This window comes from Rana temporaria, chromosome 9 (assembly GCF_905171775.1).
Source record: "Rana temporaria chromosome 9, aRanTem1.1, whole genome shotgun sequence".
NCBI lineage: Eukaryota > Metazoa > Chordata > Amphibia > Anura > Ranidae > Rana > Rana temporaria.
In genome coordinates this window covers 53,437,211-53,462,402 of record NC_053497.1, presented here as the reverse complement: position 1 = coordinate 53,462,402, position 25,192 = coordinate 53,437,211, and the positions used below count along the sequence as shown (strand labels likewise).

At 47.3% G+C, this 25,192-nt stretch overlaps 1 protein-coding gene and 1 long non-coding RNA gene across 8 annotated transcripts in view; one reads left to right on the top strand and one right to left on the bottom strand.

The window, feature by feature from the left end:
* Positions 1-4,126: 4,126 nt before the first annotated feature.
* Positions 4,127-4,479, bottom strand: LOC120913516. The gene is made up of 2 exons (XR_005743533.1): positions 4,297-4,479; positions 4,127-4,181 (listed from the first exon to the last, which is right to left on the bottom strand). It is a non-coding gene; the product is annotated as an uncharacterized LOC120913516 (long non-coding RNA).
* Positions 4,480-13,719: 9,240 nt separating this feature from the next.
* ANG (angiogenin) overlaps positions 13,720-25,192 on the top strand; it is an 89,806-nt gene continuing 78,333 nt past the window's right edge. The window contains exons 1-3 of one of the 7 annotated variants that reach the window (XR_005743526.1): positions 13,728-14,045; positions 14,161-14,216; positions 21,428-21,475. Coding sequence is in view for 1 of the 7 variants with exons in the window: in XM_040323490.1 (XP_040179424.1) it covers positions 14,075-14,076; positions 14,161-14,216 (58 nt within the window). In the remaining 6 variants the exon portion in view is untranslated. Of the gene's footprint in view, positions 14,077-14,160; positions 14,217-21,166; positions 21,304-21,427; positions 21,476-25,192 lie in introns of those variants that run through there. The other 6 variants (XR_005743525.1, XR_005743527.1, XR_005743528.1 and 3 more) reach the window with 6 other exon arrangements.

Sequence of the window (25,192 nt, the reverse complement as noted above, 5' to 3'; positions counted from 1 at the left end):
TCCCGACCATATGGTCAGGTTCTTTTCAGAGCCTGGACCAGCTCTGTTTAGCCTACTGTTGGGTGAAAATGGGTCACAGGAGCACAGAACAAACTGCACTTCTGTGATCCATATGTGGACAGGTCAGGGTGATAGGGTGGTCATCATTTCCTCAATGTTTCCCTCCACATTGAGCGCAAAGCAAAGGGTCACATAAGAGGCCTACCATAAGGTGGGTTCTTCTGGGCTACTCTAGGCACCTTGTACAGGGTCACTTGACTACACATTGGGAACCTTTGCTTTGTGCCATTTCTATCAATGCCCTCGGACAAAGCTGAGCCTGCCGTGGGGGAATTCTAAGCCTTAAGGTGGGCCTCTACTCTTAGAGATGAACGTACATCTTAAACTGTTGCACCCCCCCCCCCCCCCCAACAGCTACAACAACTCTGTGTACCACTGTCTACTGTCCCTCTTATATAACCCAGGACCAGTGGGCCGGACCCAGATAAGAACCCCCCAGAAACCAAAGAACTGGAAAAGACGTTAACTCCTACCCTCCTGGCCGGGACAGTGCCTAACTGGGTATTCTGTCCTGCTTACACATAGGCAAAGTAAAGCCAAAAAAGATTTGGCTGTACTTCTCTCTTAAATCATATTAGAGGTCATGGTACTATCAGACCTATGGATTTACAATGTATCAATTAACACTTGTCAGATAATGCCCTTATTCGTTTGGCTGTACTTTTCTTGTGGATCACAGGAGTGCAGTTTGTTCTGTGCTCCTGTGACCCATTTTCAGCAGACAGTGGGCCTGCTGTCGGCTGACTTTACAGAGGCGGTCCAGAAAAGCACTCTGGAAAGATGCCCACATGCCTGGACCGGCACGCTGCTCAGACTCTCACCAGCTTCCACCCCCTCCAAAGCCTAGTGTTCCAGTGAGCGCTGGAGGAGCAGAGCAGACAGTGGAGACTGACAGTCACCAGCTCTCTGCTCACGGAGCTCTAAAAAAAACGAGCGATCAGCGGTGTTTGATTCTCGTTTTTTTTTTTTTTTTTCACTTCATTTTTTTATTAACGTTTTTCAAACATTACAAGTCAGCATATTGCAATTCTTTTTCTGCAGATTAAGCATGTTATTTCTTTACAATAACTTTCTCTATTTTCAAATAATCTCCAGATTACCATTATATCAAACAGACGAGGGAGATAATAAAAAAAAGGAAGAAAAAAAAAAAAAATACAACTCCCAAACCCCCACCCCTCCTCCCTCCAGACCATCACTATCAGTCATCCAATATAATATACGAGGGCCTATCTATACAGCTTGTGTTTGCCCACCTATTACAACATACCGTATTTTTCGGACTATAAGACGCACTTTTCCCCCCCAGAAATATGGGGGGAAATGTCTCTGCGTCTTATAGTCCGAATATACTGTATGACAGGCACTGCCCCACGCCGCCGCTGGCTCCACCCCCTGCCACCGCTCGCATCTCCTCCCGCCGGAACCTCTGGAAGAGAGGCAGGAGAGCGGGGGACAGACTTTCCAAACCCCCCTGTTCGCCGAGCGATCTTCCGGCTGGTTCCTTAGAAAGAAAACAGACCATTCGACCGCTCGGGCTGCTCTGTTTTCTGCTAGGTGGAAGAGCAACGTAAGGTAAGGCTGCATTTGTGGCATCTCTCACTCTGCGTTTACTATGGTCACTCTGCATTTATCTATGGTCACGCTGCATTTACTATGGTCACTCTGCGTTTACTATGGTCACTCTGCATTTATCTATGGTCACTCTGCATTTACTATGGTCACTCTGCATTTACTATGGTCACTCTGCATTTATCTATGGTCACTCTGCATTTATCTATGGTCACTCTGCATTTATCTATGGTCACTCTGCATTTATCTATGGTTACTCTGCATTTATCTATGGTTACTCTGCATTTACTATGGTCACTCTGCATTTACTATGGTCACTCTGCATTTATCTATGGTCACTCTGCATTTATCTATGGTTACTCTGCATTTACTATGGTCACGCTGCATTTACTATGGGCAATGGTCACTCTGCATTTCTTTGACAATGCTCAGACTGCATTCCATGGGCACTGGAAAATATTTTAGTACACCATTTGGTTCAGAATATTTTTTTTTGTGTTTTCCTCCTCTAAAACCTACAGTAGGTGCGTCTTATGGTCAGGTGCGTCTTATGCAGCGAAAAATATGGTAGGTTATTTCTATGATGTTCTAGGGGAGGCCAAGGAGAAAAAAGCCAGTCCTGGGGCTGTTACCCAGGATCCCCATAACTTAGCTAGTGTTTCTATTCTACCCCTGATCTTATACGCCTGTTGTTCCATTAATATTGTCGCATTTACCTAAGAAAGACATTCCTCAAATACTGGGAGACATCCATTTTCTGGCAATTAGCTTACGAGCAATAAATAATAATCTGTCAAATGATATTAACTTCTTCCATGGATATAGCTCCTAATTAACATAGCCCAATAGGCATGTCTTTGGTTCCACTTCTATATGAGTGTCATATGCTCCATTGATTGTGGACACCAACTCTCGCCAATATCTGACCAGCTTGGGGCATTTCCACAACATATGGAGCAGGTCAGCCGGAGACTGCTCGGTTCTTATGCCGTGTACACACGGCCGTTTTTCATGACGGGACAAATGCAATTTTTTTAATTGGCCATTAAAAACTATCGTGTGTAGGCTCCAGAGCATTTTTCTCAACGTGAAAAATGGCCATTAAAAATGTAGAACATGCTCTATTTTTTCTCGTCGTTTTTCAGGTCGTCGTTTTTCACGTCATGACACGTCGTGTGTACGCTTTAACGATGGGAAAAAAAACACGCATGCTTAGAAGCAAGTTATGAGATGGGAGCACTCGTTCGGGTAAAACTAGCGTTTGTAATGGAGATAGTACATTCGTCACGCTGTAACAGACTGAAAAGCACGAAGACTGAAAAGCGCGAATCGTCTCTCACCAAACTTTTACTAACACGCGGTAACACGAAATCAGCAAATGCAGCCCAAAGGGTGGCGCCATCCAAATGGAACTTCCCCTTTATAGTGCCGTCATAAGTGTTGTACGTCACCGCGCTTTGCTCGAGCATTTTTTTTTCACGATCGTGTGTATGCAAGGCAGGCTTGACAATAATCACGTAGAGAAAAACATTAAAAACAGTTGTGTGTACGTGGCATAAGCCTTAGAGCCGACGGGGGACAGATGCAGCTTTGGATCAATACTGCACCCACCTAGGTAAGTATGATTCTAAAATTTTAAAAAATCCCATTCTTCTCTTTTAATTGTATTTGTTGAATATGGAAAGTATCAATTCATGAAATTGACTTGGTATTAAAGTGGTTCCAAAGTCAGATGTTTTTTTATCTTAATGCATTGTATACACTAGGATAAAACACCTCCTGTGTGCAGTAACCCCCCAATACTTATCTAAGTCTCATCTCGATCCAATGATGTTGCACGAGAGTCTCGGTTGGCTGTTTGCTGTGGGGGCACACTCATAGGCGTGCGCACAGGGTGTGCCAGGTGTGCCCAGACACACCCTAATCACCTTGTGCAGCACAGATTTTCCCTACTGCCCTTTCCTCCCACAGCGCTTCCGGCTTCCCTCCTTTCACGCTGGATGTTGCTGCAGAGATGTTTTAGGATGACTGGAGGAAGGGGCCGGTAAATATGTAATTTACCGGCCCCTTCTCTTTCTGAATGAGCATTGTGAGTTATTGGCAATACGTGTTTGAGCTTTGGGGTGCACACCCTAATGAAATAGGCTATGCACATCTATGGGCACACTGCAGGAGGAAGGGGTCAGGAGCGCTGGCGAAGGACCCGAGAAGAGGAGGATCCAGGCTGCTCTGTGCAAAACCACTACAAAGGGGAGGTGGGAATAACATGTTTGTCATTTTTAATCTCCTTTACAACTGCACGCAGACTGGGAAAGAACTGGGAGCTAGTTAGGTGATATTCATGTTTATAAAGAACATCCAACAAGTGCCCTCAACCACCTGTCAATGCTCTTCTACTGTCCAGTGAGCAATAGCTCCGATATATGTAGATGTTTGCCTGGAGTTCAGATTTTAAATATGAGAAAGAATCATTAAAAATTACGAAGTTACTCACCACCCTGTATTTTGTCTTGTATCCTGTTAGGTAGTAGGAGAGGCACAATGAAGACCTATAAAATGATAGTAAGCAATGAGTGACCGACACCAACTGGAATTATAACATGAAACACAAAGACATGGCAATATCACAATACATTATAGTGTGTCCCTCTCCAGCCCCCATACCTGATATGTAGACGGACTTTACTATGCCGAGGAATCTTCACAGACTGGCTTTTGTTTCACTTTGCCTGAGTTTCAGGTCAACAAGGAAGTATAAAATGCCGACCATAAACCAACTGCTCTGTGTGCACACTGCCTGTATATCTGATCTTTTCTGTTAAAGGAGAAGTCCAGCCTGAGCTTTTTAGGCTGGGTGTCACGTACCTCAGAGGGTGAGCCCGACGTGCAGGAAGTGGCAGCCGTTACTCCTCTGATTCCGGGACCCCTGATAGAGTAGACAGGAGGAACGGAAATGCAGAGTCGCACAAGCGCCTGGAGAGACGCTGATGCAGGGGCTGTTGGTTGCTTCTGCAGGATCTGATGGAGTCTCTGGAAGGCAGGTGCAGCCTGGCAAGTAGCAGACCGGTGGGAAGAGGTCTGGAAGATCAAGCAGCAACAAGTCCCAGAAGACAGTGCAAGTCCCAGAAGCCGGAGAGAAGCTGGACCAGCCGATCAGGCGCAGGAAGGTCAGGATGGTAGAGGGGTCGTCAAGCCGGGTCAGTAACAGGCGGGCGGCAGAGTACCAGGGATGAGGCAGAGGGATGGTCGGAGCAAGCCAAAAGGTCAGGGCAGGCGGAAGACAGGATCAACAGGAACAAGCCGGGTATCAGGATCAGGATTCAAGCAGGGGTAACAGGTACTGGCAGGTTCAGGAGACACTTCAGACCGGACAGCAAGGGGCCAGACTCCCAGGACGCCTTAAGTACCTTGTTTTGGCGCCGAATTGCCGTTTGCACGTGCCCGTGCGCCGTTGCCGCCGGTGCGCGTGCCCGTGCGCGCCGTTGCCGCCGGTGCGCGTGCCCGTGCGCGCCGTTGCCGCGATTGCGCGTGCCCCGCGCGCGCCGATGCGCCGCTAGCGCCATCTGGTGGCTGAGGTATTTCATGACATTGCCCCCCTCCAATGGGCAGCCTCCGGATGCCCAATCGAGACATCTCCAGTGGATGCGAGTCCTTAAATGATTGGATTAGTCTCTCAGCATGTATGTTGTCCTCTGGTTCCCATGAATTCTCCTCGGGCCCATACCCCTTCCATTTAACGAGGAACTGAATTTGGTTGCGTCTCCTCCTGCAATCAAGGATGGATTCTACCTCAAATTCTTCTTCCCCATTGACTAATACCGGTTCTGGGGGACCAGTATCTCGTTCAGGAAAGGGATTGGGAACATCCGGCTTGAGCAAAGCAACATGGAAGACTGGATGAATTCGAAAGGTTTCTGGTAGATCAAGTTCGTAGGCTACCTCATTTATCTTTCTTTTAACAGGGAAGGGGCCCACAAATTTAGGGCCTAGCTTCTTCGTGGGACATGCAAGTCTTAGATTCAGAGTGGATAAATAAACTTTGGTTCCAGGTTCCAGATTGAGTTCTCCTCTTCTTCCCCTGTCAAAGATCTCTTTATTGCGTTCCTGTGTCTTAGTCATTGTCTCCTGCAGGATCCTGTTATTTGTGTTGAAAAAGTTTAGAGTATCCTGGACAGCGGGTACCGTACTCTCCGGAATAGAATTAGACAGGAACAAAGGATGAAACCCGTAGTTGGCATAAAAGGGTGACTGTTTGGTGGCGGAGTGAATAGAATTATTGTAAGCGAATTCCGCTAAGGGCAGCAGGGACACCCAATCTTCTTGAGAGAACGAGGAGAAGCAGCGGAGATACTGCTCAAGAGTTTGATTTGTTCTCTCCGTCTGCCCATTTGACTGTGGGTGGTATGCTGATGAAAAGGAGAGACCGATTTTGAGACTACTGCAGAGTGCCCTCCAGAACCTAGACGTGAACTGCACCCCCCGATCGGACACGATGTCCGCTGGGACGCCGTGGAGCCTAACAATTTCCCTGATGAAAACTTTGGCTGTTTCCGGGGCAGAGGGTGTGCCTTTCAAAGGGACAAAGTGTGCCATCTTTGAGAGCCTGTCCACGACCACAAAGATAGTGGTGAAGCCTTCTGATGGGGGAAGTTCCACAATGAAATCCATGGAGATCATTCTCCATGGTCTCTCTGGCACTGATAACGGTTTAAGGAGTCCCCAGGCTCTAAGCTTGCTTCCCTTGTTGCGAATGCACGTGGTGCAAGACTCCACATAGTCCTTGCAGTCCTTCAGAAGTTGAGGCCACCAAAAGGTGCGTTGCAAAAGTTCCGAGGTTTTTTGTATCCCAAAGTGACCGGCCAACTCATGATCGTGACAAGAGCTCAGAACATCCATTCGTAGACTCTCGGGCACGAAGATCTTGTCCTGATGCCATAGCAAACCGTCCCTGGACTGCAGCTCCGAACCAGATAAAGGGGAAATTCCAGCAGAGGCTTGCCTGATTTGCGGTAATAAGTCCCTTTGTAACAATAGAAAGTTCCCAGATGACAAGATGGTGTCAGGGGGACTGAGAGACCCTGAATCTCCGTACATGCGGGAAAGAGCATCCGGCTTGGTGTTTTTTGACCCTGGCCTGTATGTGATATGAAAAGAGAATCTCGTAAAAAAAAGTGCCCATCTGGCCTGGCGTGGTTTAAGTCTCTTGGCCACCTTCAGGTACTCGAGATTCTTGTGGTCAGTGTAAATTAAAATTGGGTGCGCTGCGCCCTCCAGGAGGTAACGCCACTCCTCCAGAGCGGCCTTTATTGCCAACAACTCTCGGTCCCCGACGTCATAATTTCTTTCTGCTTCAGACAACTTACGGGAGAAGTAAGCAACGGGGTGTAACAGAGCTTTGGGGCCCTGTCTCTGCGAAAGAACTGCCCCAACCGCGGTTTCAGACGCATCCACCTCAAGAATGTATGGCAAACTCGCGTCGGGGTGTCTGAGAATGGATGCCGAAGTGAACAAGTTCTTCAGGGTTTCAAAGGCTGTTTGGGCTTCTGTAGTCCAGCGGAAACGAGCAGTCTGTTTGGTCAAATCCGTTATAGGAGCAATGATGCTGGAGAAAGCTCTGATGAATTTCCTATAAAAATTCGAGAAGCCGACAAATCGCTGAACGCCCTTTCGGTCCGTAGGTGCTGGCCAGTCAAGAATCGCTGAGACCTTCTGGGGGTCCATCTCAACGCCTTTTATGGAAATTATAAGCCCCAGGAACTGTATACTTGAGCGTTCGAACTCGCATTTATCGGGTTTGGCATACAGTCCGTGGGTTCGGAGACGCTCAAGTACATTCCTGACGTGTAGCCGGTGTTTTTCCAGAGAAGGGGAGAAGATCAGGATATCGTCCAGATAAATGATGACAAAGAGGTCCAGGTAGTCTCTAAAAATGTCATTCACGAAGTGTTGGAACGTTGCTGGGGCGTTACAGAGCCCGAAGGGCATGACTAAATATTCGAAGTGCCCGAAACGGGTACGAAAAGCGGTTTTCCACTCATCCCCTTCACGTATGCGGACTAAGTTGTAGGCCCCACGGAGGTCTAGTTTGGTAAAGACAACCGCGGACCCAAGACGTTGAAACAGTTCAGGCACCAAGGGGAGAGGGTACCGGTTCTTAATTGTTATCTTATTAAGTTCCCGATAGTCCACACAAGGGCGAAGGGAATGGTCTTTTTTTTCCACAAAAAAGATGCCTGCTCCCGCGGGTGATGTGGATGGGCGGATGAACCCCTTCCTCAGACTTTCATCGATGTATGTTTTTAAAGTCTCTAGTTCAAGTCCTGTTAAGGGAAAGATCCTTCCGAAGGGAACTTCAGCACCTGGAAGGAGTTCAATGGGGCAATCGTAGGCCCTGTGTGGTGGAAGGGTCTCAGCCCCCTTCTTGCTGAAAACATCCAGGTAGTCGTGGTAAGCTTCTGGAACAGATTGACGGGTCTCGATGTCGAAGTCCATACAAAGTAAAGGCAGAGGAGGAGGTGACACTTGTAAGCAGTGCTGTCGGCAGAACAGAGAACCGAAACTGACCTTGCCCGTGGTCCAGTCAATCTGCGGGTTGTGAATTTGAAGCCATGGTACCCCCAGTATGACAGGAAACAGGGGAGAGTGAATCACATCTAGGCATAGCAATTCATGGTGATTTTCAGCAATGGTGGTGGGTAGAGGCTGGGTTTCTCGGGTGACTGGTCCGGATTTTAGCACCGAGCCATCCGCTAGGTAAACAGAGAGTCCGGTAGTCCTGGGACGAAGAGGGATCCGATGCTTGATGGCGAAAGACTGGTCCAAAAAGCAGCTGCAGGCCCCTGAGTCAATTATAGCGCTGACTTGGATGGACTCTCCTGGAAGCTGGAGGAGAATAGGAATAGCCAGATGAGCGGAGTTACTTGGCAGAACAGGTAGGTGAACGGAAGACATGGACAGACACTTACGAAGTTTGGCAGGACAGGTCCTCACGTAGTGCCCGGCCTCTCCGCAATACAGGCATAAGTTGTTGACCCTGCGGCGTTGTCGTTCTTCGGGCGTCAGGGAAGGACGGAGGAGACCCAACTGCATGGGCTCTGAGGTGTCAGGAACAGATGAGGCTGAAGGAACCGGAGGAACTATACTGGAAACGGGAGGCACCCGTGGCAGCATCCAGACCGGACGAGATGGGGTAGTGGTCCTTTCCGTTCGGCGCTCCCTCAGGCGCCGATCGATCTGGATGGTCAGGTTAATTAATGCCTCCAGGGTCCCTGGAACCCCTACCCGGGCCAGTTCGTCCTTCAGTGGCTCAGAAAGACCAAGGCGGAATTGGTAGCAGAGGGCCGAGTCATTCCAGGTTGTGTCTGAGCTCCATCTGCGAAACTCGGACACATAGTCCTCTGCTGGTCTGCGACCCTGTTGCAGGGCGTGCAAAGCGGCCTCCGCGGAGGCGGCCTGGTGAGGGTCCTCATACAGCAGAGACATGGCTTGGAAAAAGGTAGTAACATTGTCAAGTGATGGATCTTTGTTTTCCAGGAGGCGATGGGCCCAAGCTTGCGGTTCGCCAGACAGCAGTGAGATGGCGAAACCCACTTTAGTGGCTTCTAACGAAAAGGTCCGTGGCTGCAGAGCAAAGTACAGTTCGCAAGCATTGCGGAAGGCCCGGTATCTACTACGTTCACCCGCGAACCTCTCGGGCATAGGGACTTTGGGTTCGGGCGGCAGCATGATCACGGATGGGGAAGCAGATGCCCCAGAAGCCGCTGCAGAGGTGGTGGGAGTAGATAGAGCCTGGACACGATTCTCCAAACGCGTGTAGCCTTCTTGTAAGGTTCGGACGGCCTGGGTCAGTCCCTCAAGATGGCGGCAAAGTTCCTGCATAGGATCCACTCCCTGCGCGGGCTCGGACATGGCTGTCCGGTACTGTCACGTACCTCAGAGGGTGAGCCCGACGTGCAGGAAGTGGCAGCCGTTACTCCTCTGATTCCGGGACCCCTGATAGAGTAGACAGGAGGAACGGAAATGCAGAGTCGCACAAGCGCCTGGAGAGACGCTGATGCAGGGGCTGTTGGTTGCTTCTGCAGGATCTGATGGAGTCTCTGGAAGGCAGGTGCAGCCTGGCAAGTAGCAGACCGGTGGGAAGAGGTCTGGAAGATCAAGCAGCAACAAGTCCCAGAAGACAGTGCAAGTCCCAGAAGCCGGAGAGAAGCTGGACCAGCCGATCAGGCGCAGGAAGGTCAGGATGGTAGAGGGGTCGTCAAGCCGGGTCAGTAACAGGCGGGCGGCAGAGTACCAGGGATGAGGCAGAGGGATGGTCGGAGCAAGCCAAAAGGTCAGGGCAGGCGGAAGACAGGATCAACAGGAACAAGCCGGGTATCAGGATCAGGATTCAAGCAGGGGTAACAGGTACTGGCAGGTTCAGGAGACACTTCAGACCGGACAGCAAGGGGCCAGACTCCCAGGACGCCTTAAGTACCTTGTTTTGGCGCCGAATTGCCGTTTGCACGTGCCCGTGCGCCGTTGCCGCCGGTGCGCGTGCCCGTGCGCGCCGTTGCCGCCGGTGCGCGTGCCCGTGCGCGCCGTTGCCGCGATTGCGCGTGCCCCGCGCGCGCCGATGCGCCGCTAGCGCCATCTGGTGGCTGAGGTATTTCATGACACTGGGTTTCTCCTCTGGGTCACGGGAATGCAATTCGTTTTGCACTCCTGTGACCCGTTTTCAGTGGAGAGCGGTCTAAAGTCCGCTCTCTGCTGACGTCACTGCCATCAGTCGGGGCAGTGCGTCATCGCGACTTTCAAGTCGGGATCCACCTGCTGCCCTGATTGCAAGCTGCTGAGACAGCCTCTCACCGCCCCTCCACTGCTCAGCGCTCCAATGAGCACGGACAAGTAGAGCAGAAGTGATGCTGACTCACAGTCAGCATCGCTCTGCTTGGGGAGGAGTGAGAACCGAACCATCAGCCGTGTTCGGTTCTCAGTGCAGAGACAGATCAGCCTGATGCTACATCCACAGAGGTAAGTATGAATGTAAAAAAACTATAGGAGGAGCTGCTGGATCCAATAGTAGTGGTGTTGGCCGCATCCCTGGTGTATAGGAAAAAGAGAGATACCCCCCAGACATAGCTGTCTTTACCGCAGGGCAAACGGGGCCCAGGGCCCTGTCACTGTTAGGGGCCCAAAGCAGAGCCGCCCGTTATGCCCGCGTGCTGCCCGAAAATCGTTGCTGAAAATCATCAGCGGTGTGCAGCCAGTGCCAGTGCTGCTTTCTTTTTAGATCGAGTAGCGGCCCTGGCCATGGGTGGGTGGGGCCTTCAATTCCACTGACGCTGTGGCCCACCCCTTGCTATGCGTGCAGTGTTTAGTGACCAGTGTACCTCGGAGGAGCAGGGGAGGAGTGAGACCGCGGAATGGAGAGGAGTGCTGCCTGGTTCCTGCTTTGTCAAGTGAAACTAGGCAGCGGCTAGCAGTGTGTGTGGACTGTGGAGAATTGTTTTAGATCAGAAGCTGGAGCTGAGCTTGCCAGGACAAGGTAAGGTCTTCTTTCTCCTTCCCTTATCCCCATGCCATGCCATGTGTAAAACACTGACCAGACCTGCAGTCCAGGCTGAGTGAGGCCTCAGAGGACACAGCATAATTTACAGCACATGGCATTACTGTCTATATTTAACTGCTTGATGAGCTTATTTTGGGCCTAGCTGGTTCACATGTATGTGTTTTGGCGCAGGCACAGCAGCCCATTCATTTGAATGGTACCGCCATGCCTGCATTTCCTGCAAAAAAAAGCGCATTCATCATGTAATAGGCTGCGCACATGGCACACCTATGCCCATCAAGCAATGAAATACAACACTGTCTGTCCATTCTGCTGTGACTTATCTGCAGTTCCCGCACTGTCAAACTTGCTGCATTTTTATACGTTTAGGTCACGCTTTTAAAAACACAGTGCGTTTGTGTGTGCAAGAACTGCAGGTACTGTAAGTAGCATGGTGCAAAAGCAGAATGGATTTCAAGGCAACTATATTTGAATGCACCTTTTTTTCTGCAGGAAACAAAGGCATGGCAGCCCATTCAAATCAATGGGCTGCTGTGCCTGCACAAATGAGGGCTGCCAAAACCAGCCAGGCCCAAAATAAGCTGGAGGGGGGCCCAAAAAAAATGTTTGCCCAGGGCCCAAACCATATTAAAGACGGCCCTGCCCCCAGATGGGACTTTAAAGGCCAAACCACAGTATAAGTATAACAAATATATGTTTTATTCGGACAAAGTGAACCTGTTGACATTGGCTCAGAACGCACATAGAGCACCTAAGTACATAAAAAGCATATTCCATAGCCATATGGAATCACCAAAAAATAAAGCGTGTGCCGAGTGGCAAAAAGAAAAAACATAATACAATACACAACAAAGAACTGTAACATCAAATACACTCTCCAAATGGTAGATAATGCCCGACGCGTTTCTGGTTCTTATCAAACCATCATCAGGGGCTTCAGGAGTGGGTGTTATGCGAGATTTGGCATTCTGTGTGGAAATAAAAGACAATATAGAAAGAATGACAGGAAACACAATGAGACATTGTATACATGAAAAAGGCACTCAGAATACAAAATAGTACATGCTCACGAATGCTGTGACACCTGGTGAGTGGACAACATACGACTGATAAGGTAGGTGTAGGTCTCCCCAAAGTTGTTCATGTGCATAGATTAAATGCACGAGAAGGTAAATCGTGGTAGCTTCACATGGAACACTCCTGGTGATGAACAAGGGTAGAAGGAAATATGAGAAAACTAGACTTTAAAAAAAAAAAAAAACAGACTGTGGGTGGGAAAGAAAGTGAAGAGGGTGGGACCTATGCTCTAGATACAGGACAATGAGGAGGGCAGAGATGGCCCAGCGGGGTAGTAGTGGAAAGGTTCGTTTTTTATTAGATCAATTGATTGCTGTAAGCAAGAGTATTTAAATATCACTTACCTCGTTTTTCCTTTTGACCTTCAAAATACAGTAATCCAGGTTTGAAAATGCCATTTCCTGTCACTCCTCTTCTTGCTTTCCACCAGCATCTGAGCCGTTTTGCATGGTGGAAAGCAGAATGTGCTCACCCCCTCCCTATGACTACAGCCCTGCGTGAAAATGCTCTCTTATCCCTCACAGGCATGGAGGCTAAGCCTAATGGGAACTGTAGTTCCCATTAGGCCGTGATGTAGCAAGAATGAATGCGCACCGCAAACCAGGAAGTCAGTGAGAATAATGATTCAGGAGTGACGGAGGTGAATAAAACAGCTCGATTTCAACAGGTATCAAACTAGTTATAATGCAAAACATTACTTTTTACTTTATCAGCTACTGTCAGACTTTAATTTAAGAGGAAAATATTTTTGTCTTTACAACCCCTTTAAGCCTGGTACACACTATCATCTTCCATCTTCACCCGGTCTTCCTTCTGGGTTCTGTGCCTTCGGTCACTTGCCTTGGCTGGGCTGCGTTGATGTCATTCCCACGCATGTTAATGTTCTTCCTCTCTCTCACCCACATATTTGGCCTGAATCTTGCTTGTTTTGCGAGACAACACTCGCAAACTGAGTTAGGCCCCTTTCACATGTGCGGACCGTATATCCGCATTTTCATCCATCCGTTGCGGATGAAAACGGGACATACATTGGTCCCTATGTGATTGCGGGTGTCAGCGGATGAACATCCGCTGACACCCGTAATCACCCGCCTCCGCAAAGCTCCGCTTTTGCGAACGGAAGAAAATCCTATTTTTCTTCCGTCTGGCGGATCGGATCGGGTGAACATGGACATACGGTCCGTGTTCATCCGATCCCCCCATAGGGGAGAGCGGAGGAAAGACAGGGCGGTCCCTGCACAGTGTGCAGGGACCGCCCTGTCAGCCGACGACTCAGCAGGGATTTTACGGAGGATCCCCGCTGAGCTTTACGGACACACGGAGGCGGATCATTATTGATCCGCCCCGTGTGAAAGGGCCCTTAGGTTTTTTTAAAATGCAGTGCTCGTATTGCGAAATGCTCGTTAACCGCGTTACTCGCAATCCAAGGTTCCACTGTAGTTATAACAGGCTTCTTAAGCGAGAACGCTAAAGTTTTAAAGCACGGCAGGCGTCAGTGAAGGACACAATTATGAACCATCAAGGATACAGGTAGGAACACAGAACTTCCGAGTAGGAAAGTCTGTGGATGGAGGTATCGCCATGCTCTGCGGGAACAGCCCCACTGCATGGGGGAAAAAATGTCCGGAATTCAGCTTTAACAGAAAAGATCAGAGATAAGGGCTGTGTGCACACGGAGCAGTTGGTTTATTTTATACTTCCTTGTTGACTCGAAACTCAGGCAAAGTGAAACAAAAGCCAGTCTGTGAAGATTCCGCGGCATAGTAAAGTCTACATATCTACATATCAGGTACTGGGGCTGGAGAGGGACGCACTATAATGTATTGTGATATTGCCATGTCTTTGTGTTTCATGTTATAATTCCAGTTGGTGTCGGTCACTCATTGCTTACTATCATTTTATAGGTCTTCATTGTGCCTCTCCTACTACCTAACAGGATACAAGACACAATACAAGGGTGGTGAGTAACTTCATCATTTTTATGTTTTCTTTCTTATCATATGTTAAATGATCTACATTTTTTTTTTATTCCTTTTTTTATTAGTTTTACAATTGTACAATCAGATTGTGTAAGGTATGATTCAATTTATACACATACCAATTTTGTGATGATTATTATTTTTATTTTTTTTACGCACGCATAGTCTCATTTTTTGTTCAGTCATCTCATTAGTATTGACCGTTTGGTTTTGATTATGAACCTGATCAGGGGATATTATATCGATATCAGATTGATATGAAAATCTTCTTTCTAGCCCTATTAAATAGAAAGTACTAGGGCAACAGGATTTTTATTGGTAACATCAACTATTTAACATGAATAAAAACATATAAGCTTTATTACATATACCAATAATGACAGACAACTTATTGTTAAAACTCATTAACCACTTGCCTACCAGGCACATACACCCCCATCCTGCCCAAGCCACTTTTCAGCATTCAGCATTCACACTTTGAATGACGATTGCGCGGTCATGTAACACTGTACCCACATTTTTTTTTATCATTTTCTTCACACAAATAGAGCTTTCTTTTGGTGGTATTTAATCACTGCTGGGCTTTTTATTTAAAAAAGTTTTTTACTTCGTTTCTGTCAGTAAATTTTGTAACTAAGTAATTTTTCACCTTCACTGATGCTTGCTGATGAGGCGGCACTGATAGGCTGAGCTGGTGGGCATTGATGAGGTGGCACTTATGGGCACTGATGAGGCGGCACTTATAGGCAATGATTAGGTGGCACTGATGAAGAGGCACTAAAATGCCGCTTTTAAGGGCAGATAGGTGGCACTGATAGGCGGCACTGATGGACACTGTTAGGCGGCACTGGTGGGCACTAATAGGCGTCACTTATTGGTGGCACTGGTGGGCACCGATAGGCGGCATGGATAGGCGGTATTGATGGGCATTGATGGGTGGCACTGATGGGCATTGATTGACAGCAGTGCTGGGCATTGATGGGCAGCACTGATAGGCGTCACTAATAGCTAGCACTGACTGGCGTTGCTAATGGGCACTGATTGGTGGCACTGGTGGGCACTGATTGCTGGCACTGGTGGGCACTAATTGGTGACACTTAATTGATAAACTGTAATCAGTGCCCTGATTACATTCCTACATGTCCCCCTGATCGGCTCTCCTCGTCACACACTCTGTCAGTGTGAGGCGAGGAGAGCCGATTACCGGCATCTCTGTGTTTACATGTGACCGGCTGTGATTGGACACAGCCGATCACATGGTAAAAGAGCCACTGACGTGTCTCTTTACAGAGATCGGGGGCACGCCGTGTCCTAACAACACGGCGCGGCCGCGATCGCCACGCCCCCCCCCCGCTGGCACGCGAGATCAGCCGTTCTGGAACGCCATCATAAGACGTCGTCCCAGAATGAGAGCCACACCGCTCCGCGGTCATTTGATGGTGGGTGGGGGCGGCAAGCAGATAAAAAATTTCCCTCTGAAGTCTATACTATATGGCTATACTAAAGCTCCAACAAGATATATATATTCATCAGTGAGTGGTCAAAGCAAGATGGAATAAAGTGAATATATAGTATTAACCAAATCTCAACATATTTCGTGGATACCCGCTTCTTCAGGAGTTCAGTGAGGGAATGGAATGCTGTAACAAAGAACATAATAGTAATAATAACCAATAATTGTACAAAATTAATTGTGTAATTTATGTGTATTTGGTGAAGATGGTGACCAGTCAATACTGACCCAAGATGTCAAATGAATTAGGTTAGACACAGGACATATGGAGGCACTTAATCAGTACCCCGGGGCAAACATGGGAGTAGGTACATAAGCCACATATTATCTGTATAGATCAAATAGTATTGAAAAGGCAGAGTAAAAACACCAGCCGCACACTTGCCATGTTAGCAAAGATTTCAAAAAATGTCACCTCATAAGGATACTCCAGTGTTGTATCAATTAAAAAACAGACAATATATGTCCATAAAGTAGTAATATCTGAAGAGGAACACAAATAATATGTATAGACCACATACCAAATTAAGATATAGACATATAGCCAGATTCAGGCACATCGGTGCATCTTTGTGTCGGCGTAGCGCATCTCATATGCGCTACGCCAACGTAACATTGAGAGGCAAGCTGAGTATTCACAAAGCACTCACTCCCATATTTGCGCCGGCGTAACGTAAATTGGCCGGCGTAAGCCCGCCTAATTCAAAGTAGGGAGGTAGTGGGCGTGAAAAATGCTCTGCAGGCCACACACGATTGTTTTTAATGACATTAAAAAAAAAAAACGTCATTTTTTAGAACCCGAAAAACGGTCGTGTGTACGCGGCATTACTCCCAATAAAACTTTTTAAAATGTTGATAAAAACTAAGCTTTTCTTTCTGTTAATTTATTTTGTAAATAAGTACCTTTTCTTCTTCAATTACGGGCACTGATATGGCTGCACTGATGGGCACTGATAAGGCGGCACTGACGGGCACTGATAAGGCGGCACTGACGGGCACTGATAAGGCGGCACTGATAAGGCGGCACTGTTGGGCATCGATAAGGTGGCACTGATGGGCACTGATAGGCGGCACTAATGGGAACTGATGATGGGCATTCATAGGCGGCACTGATTAGCACTCATAGCTGGCACTGATGGGCACTCATAGCTGGCACTGATGGGTACTTATGGGTGGCACTGATAGGTGGCATGGACAGGCACTGATAGGTGGGCACTGATGGGCACAGATGGGCACAGATGAGCACTGATAGTTGGCACTGATGGACACTGGTGGGTGGCACTGATGACACTGGTGGGTGGCATTGCTGGGCATCACATAGTGTTTGTGCCATGATGGTGCCAGTCAGTGCCCATTTGTGGTCACTGATTGGCATATGTTATGTATACATGTGAATGGCCATGGGGACTCACCTGGCCATTCACATGTTGGGTGCTTCCCTGGTGGTCCTGGGCAGCATCCTGGTGGTCCAGTGTGGGCATCCAAGGGTGGGCTGCGCTGATAAACAATCAGCGCAAACCCCCCCCCTGTCAGGAGATCCGCAGATTAGCTCTCCTCTACTCACGTCTGTCAGACACAAGTGAGGAAGAGCCGATCAACGGCTCTTCCTGTTTACATTGTGATCAGCCGTGATTGGACACGGCTGATCGCATGGTAAATAGCCTCCGCTGGAGGTTCTTTACTAAGATCAGTGTTTTACGGTGTGTCAGACTGACACACCACACCACCGATCGCCGTGATGCGCGCCCCCAGGGGCTGTTATCCTGCAGGACATCAGAAGACATCCAGTCAGGATAACACAACCACTTCCCGGACGTCAATATGCTATTGACCGGGCAGGAAGTGGTTAAACTGTGTTTTGGTGTTACTTGGATCCAGGTGAGCTTGAGCAATAACTGGTGTGGGACAGAAGATTCGTATATTACAGCGGTCGTTGTGGGGGTAGTGCTACATGTATATGATTTATTGGTTAAACTGGCCCCCCATGCCCATCTTCCACTTCTGAAAATGGGGGATTTCAATGCTACCTTTGATGCATTGGACTCTTCCAATCTGGGGAGTATGGGATCGGTGGATCTTATATCCTGGGCATCGGTTGCGGGGCTAACTGAAATATGGCGATTTAAAAATCCTACTGACAGATGCTTTTTGCACCTGCCGCAGACACACCGCTTTTGGTAATTCAGCAATGTTGTCATATGTGGGGGACATTGGTTATTTGGCTGGGGGCTTATCTGATCATAACCCACTTTCCCTCTCCTTGACCCTCCCCCTCCCTCCGATTGTATGGGATGCCTTTAAGGCGGTAGTTAGAGGGGAATGTATTTCAGCTATCAAAAAAGTTGCGGGTGAAACAGAATGCTGTGGTTCAACTGTTGCAGGACAAAGAGAGAGAATGCCAGCAAACCATCAGACTCATCCTACACTACTTTGTTGGAGGCCCAGCGGTTTCTCTCCTTGCATTTCAACAACTTGGCGCATACGGAGGCAAAACATAGGGCTGATTCACTGTTTTCGGAGGGAGACAAAAATGGGAAACTCCTTGCTAGGCTGGTAGCTGACTCTCACCAAATTGCAAATATCCCTGTCATTAGACACAGTGATGGAGGACTGGCTAGTGACCCCACTGAGATTATGTCTGAGTTCTAAAAAAAAAAATTGTGGCTCTTTATGCACCCATTCCTCCATATGACAGGTCTGCCCTGGAGGACTTGTTGAGGGGTCTCCCCCTTCCGAGGCTATCCGACACTGATCGGGAGGTTTTGGAGGCTGGGATCACAACTAAGGTTGTTTTTAGCAATTTTTGCTTTTCTACCTCACAAAGCCACCGGTCCTGACAGGTTTCCAGCGGATTTTTATAAGGTCTACGTGGACCAGTTGGCACCCAGACTCACAGCACTGTTAGCTTATTGTGCACAGCAACAACAATTGCCTACGTCAATGCTTGACGCATATATGATATTACTCCCCAAACCAGGTAAGGACCCTCTAGAATGCTCTTCTTATTGGCCAATCGCCTTATTAAACATGGCGTTATTTCCTCTTTGGTGGATATTGACCAGACGGGGTTTATGCCCGGTAAGTCTACTGACACTAACTTAAGACAGTTATTTACTCATTTGCAACTCCCTAATTTTGACTCTCCTACTAGAATCGTGGTATCTATTGATATAGAAAAAGCTTTCGATTCCATTGACTGGCACTACATGTTGGTAGTGTCGGAGAAAATGGGATTTGGCCCGACTTTTAGACGGTGGATCTCACTTCTGTATAGTAACCCCAGGATGGCAATCCGCCTAGGCTTTCACACTTCCCCCTTTCTCCAAATTGGTAGGGGCACTAAGCAGGGATGTCCCCTGTCACCCTTCCGGTTTGCTCTCTCTGTTTATTGGAGCTTTCTAAGGCAGACATTTCTGAGGTTATTTCTTCCAACTGCTGCTGTCTCCTCCTCCTGTCTTGTGCCCCCAGTTGAATAAAAACACCTCTAATAAATGCCTTATGGGCATTCCACAATGTAAATGGGTTTTCAACAGACAACACATTATTTGAGAATTCCAATAGATTATCCTCCACAATTTTCCTCATCTGTGGGGACTGCACAATTTTAGAATTAGCCCTCCACACAAACAAGGAATTCAATGGATATTGGTCGCTAATGGTCAATGAAATAGAGGCATTATCTGACTAGGTGATCACATTTATAGAAGAGTTCAGGACATTTTGCAGGAGCCACTTGTCTGCTAGAAAATAATCAATGCACAACTAGGAGCAGTGGCTTGCTGAGAAGTAGGAATAGTCCCATTCATTGGCATGTCAACAGCGCCATTTGTCATATAGAGAACCTTGTTTGGTGATGGCATATGCCTGATATTTGTGGAGGTTGAGTGCAGTTGCGGATTTGCAGTGGCATTAAAGTCCCCACAGATCAGTAAAGAGCCCTTCTGAAATGATTTTATTTTCTTTAGGAGGGAAATTATAAAGCAAATCTGGAGGGTGTTGGGGACTTATACGTTCACCAGGGTCAATTTTATGGAATTGATGTTGCATATCAGAATTATGAAGCGGCCTGCTAGGTCTATAAATTTGTCATGGAGAGTAAAAGCAACCGTGTCTTTTATCGCTATCATGACCCCTCTTTTTTTTGCAGGAATACTGGATTTGTATATGTGCGGATAGTCCTTGTGTACACATAAGAGGGGGTGATAAAAATGGAAATTAGTTTCTTGTATACACAAACTGTCACTTGTGTGTAGCTTAGCTTCCTTCCATAGTGACGCCCTTTTGGCAGGATGATTTAAGCCCCTGGCGTTAATGGATAATACATTTATTCCCATATTGACTGTATTAAGTCTCAGGTGGTTGTAGCGGGTAAGACAGGATGTTACTCACAGTAGGATGGATGACTAGGAGTAAGGCTCCATTCACATTGTAACGCCGCGTACGCGGCGTATTTTGCCGCGATTAGGCAAAATCGCGGCAAATTCTTTTTCACAAAGAATTTACATTGATGTCTATGGCCGAACGCCAATGCCGCCTGAAAAAAAGGGTCCGGGACTTGTTTTCAGTCATTGAACCAAAGGCTGTAATGTAACAAAATAGGTAAAAAGCCAAGGGGTGAATAGTTTTGCAATGTAAAGAAGAAGAAGAGGCGCCAATCTAAGTGCAGTAAAAATAGAAAATTTTATAGGAATATGTATCACATACAGCCAAATGGTCCCAGCAGGTCCGGTGTCACTAAAGGTGCTCCGCGGTCCCTGGTCCTGAACAGAAATCCTCGGCAGGCAGGAGAGCTGGGTTTGATGGAGATCCAGTGTCACTGAGAGCCACGGGGAAGCAGGAAACAGGAAGCGCCGATCAAGACGGCGTGCGTGTCAGCGTGGAGCGCAGCGTGGAGCGCAGCGTGGAGCGCAGCGCTCCGTCGTAGCACCGGAAGTGACGTAGAACACGGAGCCAGCCAATGGGATGAGGCGTTTCACAGCCTCCGCTGTTTCTTCAGATCCATAATGTCCATAGAGAAAGGACGTACTATATGGGCGAATGAGTGCTTTCTCCGCTTGCCAAGGGGTGCAAACTTTAAACTTTAGAAAACTTCCATAAACAATCACGTTCCCAAGAGGTACTACTGGCTTGCCTGTAAATGCTGGAACAATGAGAGCCTCCTTTCCCCCAAAGCAAGCACTCATTCGCCCATATAGTATGTCTTTTCTCTATTGACATTATGGATCTGAAGAAACAGCGGAGGCTGTGAAACGCATCATCCCATTGGCTGTTTGCGTGTTCTACGTCACTTCCGGTGCGACGGCGGGGCAATGCGCTCCACGCTGACACGTACGCCATCTTGATCGGCGCATCCTGTTTCCTTTATTTCCTTATTAAGGTTACTTTTTATTATATTAATAGTCTGTTTTTCCTAGGCCTTTTCACCTCAGCAGTCAAGTGTAGAGAAAGGCTGTACTGCCAGGAAAGGGTTTTAAACTTCCTCTTTCACACACATGTAAATGGCAAAAAGAGAACAAAGCTCCATCTGTAGAGACATCTTAGAGTTTATATCGTAGGTATGAGGACCGGCGGGAACCAAACTACAGGGCATCAAAAGATGCAATGTTGTTGTGACTTTGTGTTTTATCTTATAATTCTAGTAGGTATCAGTAATTCAGCTATACTCGTATTATGTTGCAGATCTCCACAGTGTGCCTGTCACTACATAACAGCGAAGACATTTTAAGGGTAAGATTCTTATCTTATAATCAGTGTTTCATTTTACAGAACTAATTTCACCATTATTATTTTAAGACAGGTAAAGTGTATGTCAAGACAAAAAAGTTTTTTTTTTCTAGTTTTGGATAGAATGGGAATGGATTAGAACTCCTGTCAGTTTATCTGGGATGCTGTTCCTTAGAGAGATTAACCCTCACTTCCTGTCCTGCTGACAAGGGTTTCACCACACAGGAAGTGGGGGGGATACTGGTGCACGTTACAGTAGAAATATTTGCCAGCACACCATAGAACGACGTAACTAGCGTCCAAACGGATGATTTATTGCATAATCACAACACAATATTGTGTTGTGATCATGCAATAAATCATCCGTTCGGACGCTAGTTACGCCGTTCCATGGTGTGCTGGCAAATATTTCTACTGCAGCATTTCATTCTTGGTACCAGGCAGCACAATGTCTTGGGCCGGCACTGCCTGGGGGGGCACATTCATGCTGGGGGATTTGGGGGATTTGGGGGTTTGGGGGGGCTGAGATTTGTGCTGGGTGAGAGATCCCAGCAGGGGGGGCTGTATTGAGAATTTGTACTGGGAGAAGGGAAAATGTATGCTTAGGTGGTAATCATGCAGATTAGTGCCCAGTATCTTTTTTGGGGGGGATTTTTGCTGACACACACATGCTCATATGTCTTGGGGGAGGGGGAGTCACAGTTTGGCATGTTCGCCCTGGGCGCTAGGTGGCCTTGTCCCGGCACTGCCCTTACCATTACCCATTTGGTAAGGAGTGTTACTTTTTTTTTGCAATGTATGTTTTTTATTTTTATGTTTCACCTGCTAGCTAGTCACTGTATCCAATGTCAGATGCTACTGCCATCCAGTGCTCATCAATGGTACATCTTTTTAAAATTGTTGAACGTGGTTTTAAATTGTTTTTATTTTTACATGTTTTGTAAAGATTTTCCAAATACTTTTGTTACACATGACTCTTTTTCTATCATTTTACTTGCCATGTGTCCCCATTGCAGTTCTCTGCAACTTTTTAGTCCAAACCACCAAAGTTTACTTGGTGAAGTTTTTTTTTTCAAATAGGTATAAATAGAAGGACTAGCTGAACCAGCTAAACTTTGGCACTTGTGCCCTAACAGACATACACTTTTTTTGCTGATTGTCATCTCTGAAGTGCTATTATAACGGCTGGATTTTCTTTAACAAGAGAATTGTGAGACATTATTTTTATATTATGTTATAATAGACAGTGGCCATTTGAATCCTCAAATTTTCAATCAGTTATCTATTAACTTAGGTCAACATTACGCTATCTGACCGGTTAGTGCCCTGGCCAAGATTTTTTAAACATAAGTTTATGATTAATGTTTGTTAGCATTTATATAACTATATTTGATATTTGAAAAACACGGTTTTAAAGGCACCTGCAAACATCAGATGAATTTTTTTTAAATATTTCTATTGAAAATTTGCAACTTACAAGCCTCAAATAGAAACAGAAAGGGATAGATTTACAAAGCTTGTGTCTAACCCACTACCAATGTTTCCTTTTACTGCATTGATATGTCTTTATGCCTAATATAATGCAGTTTTAACTCCATTAACATATAGGTAACTACTGTATTACCAAATTATTCATTTATAATGGAAACATTGAAGCATGTATAAGCAATTTGGATTTAACTGTTACTATAATCAATTAATCTGTATAAAAGATCTACAATGAAGTATATAAAAAAGAACAAAGAAAAAAACAGAGATAAAATAAAATAAAATAAAGAAAATCCTTTATATTTGTAATAACATAAAGTAAAAGTAACTGTTGTTCGTCGATAGTATTGTGGTTCACTATGTTGAAGATCCTAATGCTGCGTACACATGACCGTTTTTCATGATGAGAAAAATGCAATTTTTTTAATGGGTCGTGAAAAAACGTCGTGTGTAGGCTCCAGAGCATTTTTCTTGACGCGAAAAATGGCCATTAAAAATTTAGAACCTGCTCTAGTTTTAATCGTCGTTTTTCACGTCGTCAAAAACGGTCGTGTGTACGCTTTAACGACGGGGAAAAAAACGTGCATGATCAGAAGCAAGTTATGAGACGGGAACTTAGTATAATCAGCCCAAAGGGTGGCGCCATTCGAATGGAACTTCCCCTTTATAGTGCCGTCGTACGCGTTGTACGTCACCGCGCTTTGCTAGAGCATTTTTTATTACGATCCTGTGTATGCAAGGCAGGCTTGAGAGGAATCACGTCGTTGTTTTTTTCCATGACATGAAAAACCGTCGTGTGTACGCGGCATTAGAATTTCCACGGACACTTGGTGGAAAAAAATAATTGATACTGTGTCAGGAAGGGCATGCCAGCATCCAAAATGGCGACCATAGAGGTCGAGCTGGGTCTTCAGCTTCCACAGGAGCGCCGTTAGCGCGTGTGCGCGCTCCCGTGCGCGTGCGCGTGCACGTGCGGGCGCCGCGGCGTGCACTCTGAGTGTTTTTGGCGCCAGACAGGCTATTTAGGCTGGCCTCTTCTTGGACTCAGGTGCTGTCCGTTCTATAGCGTTTGGCTAACCTACCTCAGTAACCTGTATCCTGTTTCCTGTACCGTTGACCCGACCCGGCTTGCCTTTGATACCCCTGCTCTCCGCCTGCACCGACCCGGCTTGTTTTGGACCCTGCTTTCGCCTACTGATTCTGCTACTCTGCTGCCAGCCCAATACCGACCCAGCCTGCCCTGTGACCTCGCTTCCACCTGTGTTCCAGACGTATCCGATAGTGCATGACCCGGCTTGACCACTTCCTCTACCCGCTGACAGCTGCCTGGGACTACCACCTGCACCTGTGCCTCTCCGCTACCTGCTCAGCAACTCCAGCTCAGCAACTCACCAGCGATCCTGCAAGGCACTCGTGCGACTTTGTACTTTGGAGTCTCCTGTCCACTTTACCAGGAGCTCGGAGTCAGAGCTGCAAGGGAGGCCGTCTACCGCACATCAGGCTCTCACCGTCAGGGGCGTGACAGTAACGGACAGCCATGACTGAGCCTGTGCGGGGACCCTCTCCTATGGACGAACTATGCCAGCATCTGGCCGAACTAACACGGGCAGTAAAGGACTTACAATCCGGCTATACCCAGCTGCAAGGACAAGTGCAAGCTTTATCTTCTGCTGCCCCAGGACCTGCATCTGCCTCTGCTGCCCACCAGGGGGCCTCCGCCACTCCGGCAGTTGTCATGCTTCCACCTGAACCCAGGGTCCCGACCCCAGAAAAATTCCTTGGAGATCGCAGCAAGTTTAGGTCCTTCAAGAATGCATGTGACCTATATTTTGCACTGCAGCCGCGCACCTTTTCCTTGGAGGCCACAAAGGTCGGCTTTGTAATCTCCTTGTTGCAAGGGGAACCGCAATCCTGGGCCCATCGTCACCTAGAACAGAAGTCTGAGTGTTTAACTGATGCAGCTTCATTTTTCACCGCCATGGCTCAGTTATACGAGGATCCCCAGCAGGCCGCCTCCGCTGAAGCGGCTCTTCGCTCTCTCCAGCAAGGTTGCAGACCGGTGGAAGACTACGTCGCTGAATTTAGACGATGGGGCTTCGACACTGATTGGAACGATGTCGCATTACGCTCCCAGTTCCGCATGGGCCTCTCTGAGCCCCTTAAGGATGAAATAGCCCGTGTGGGAATGCCTTCCACCTTGACGGCCCTGTTCGACTTATCTATTCAGATTGA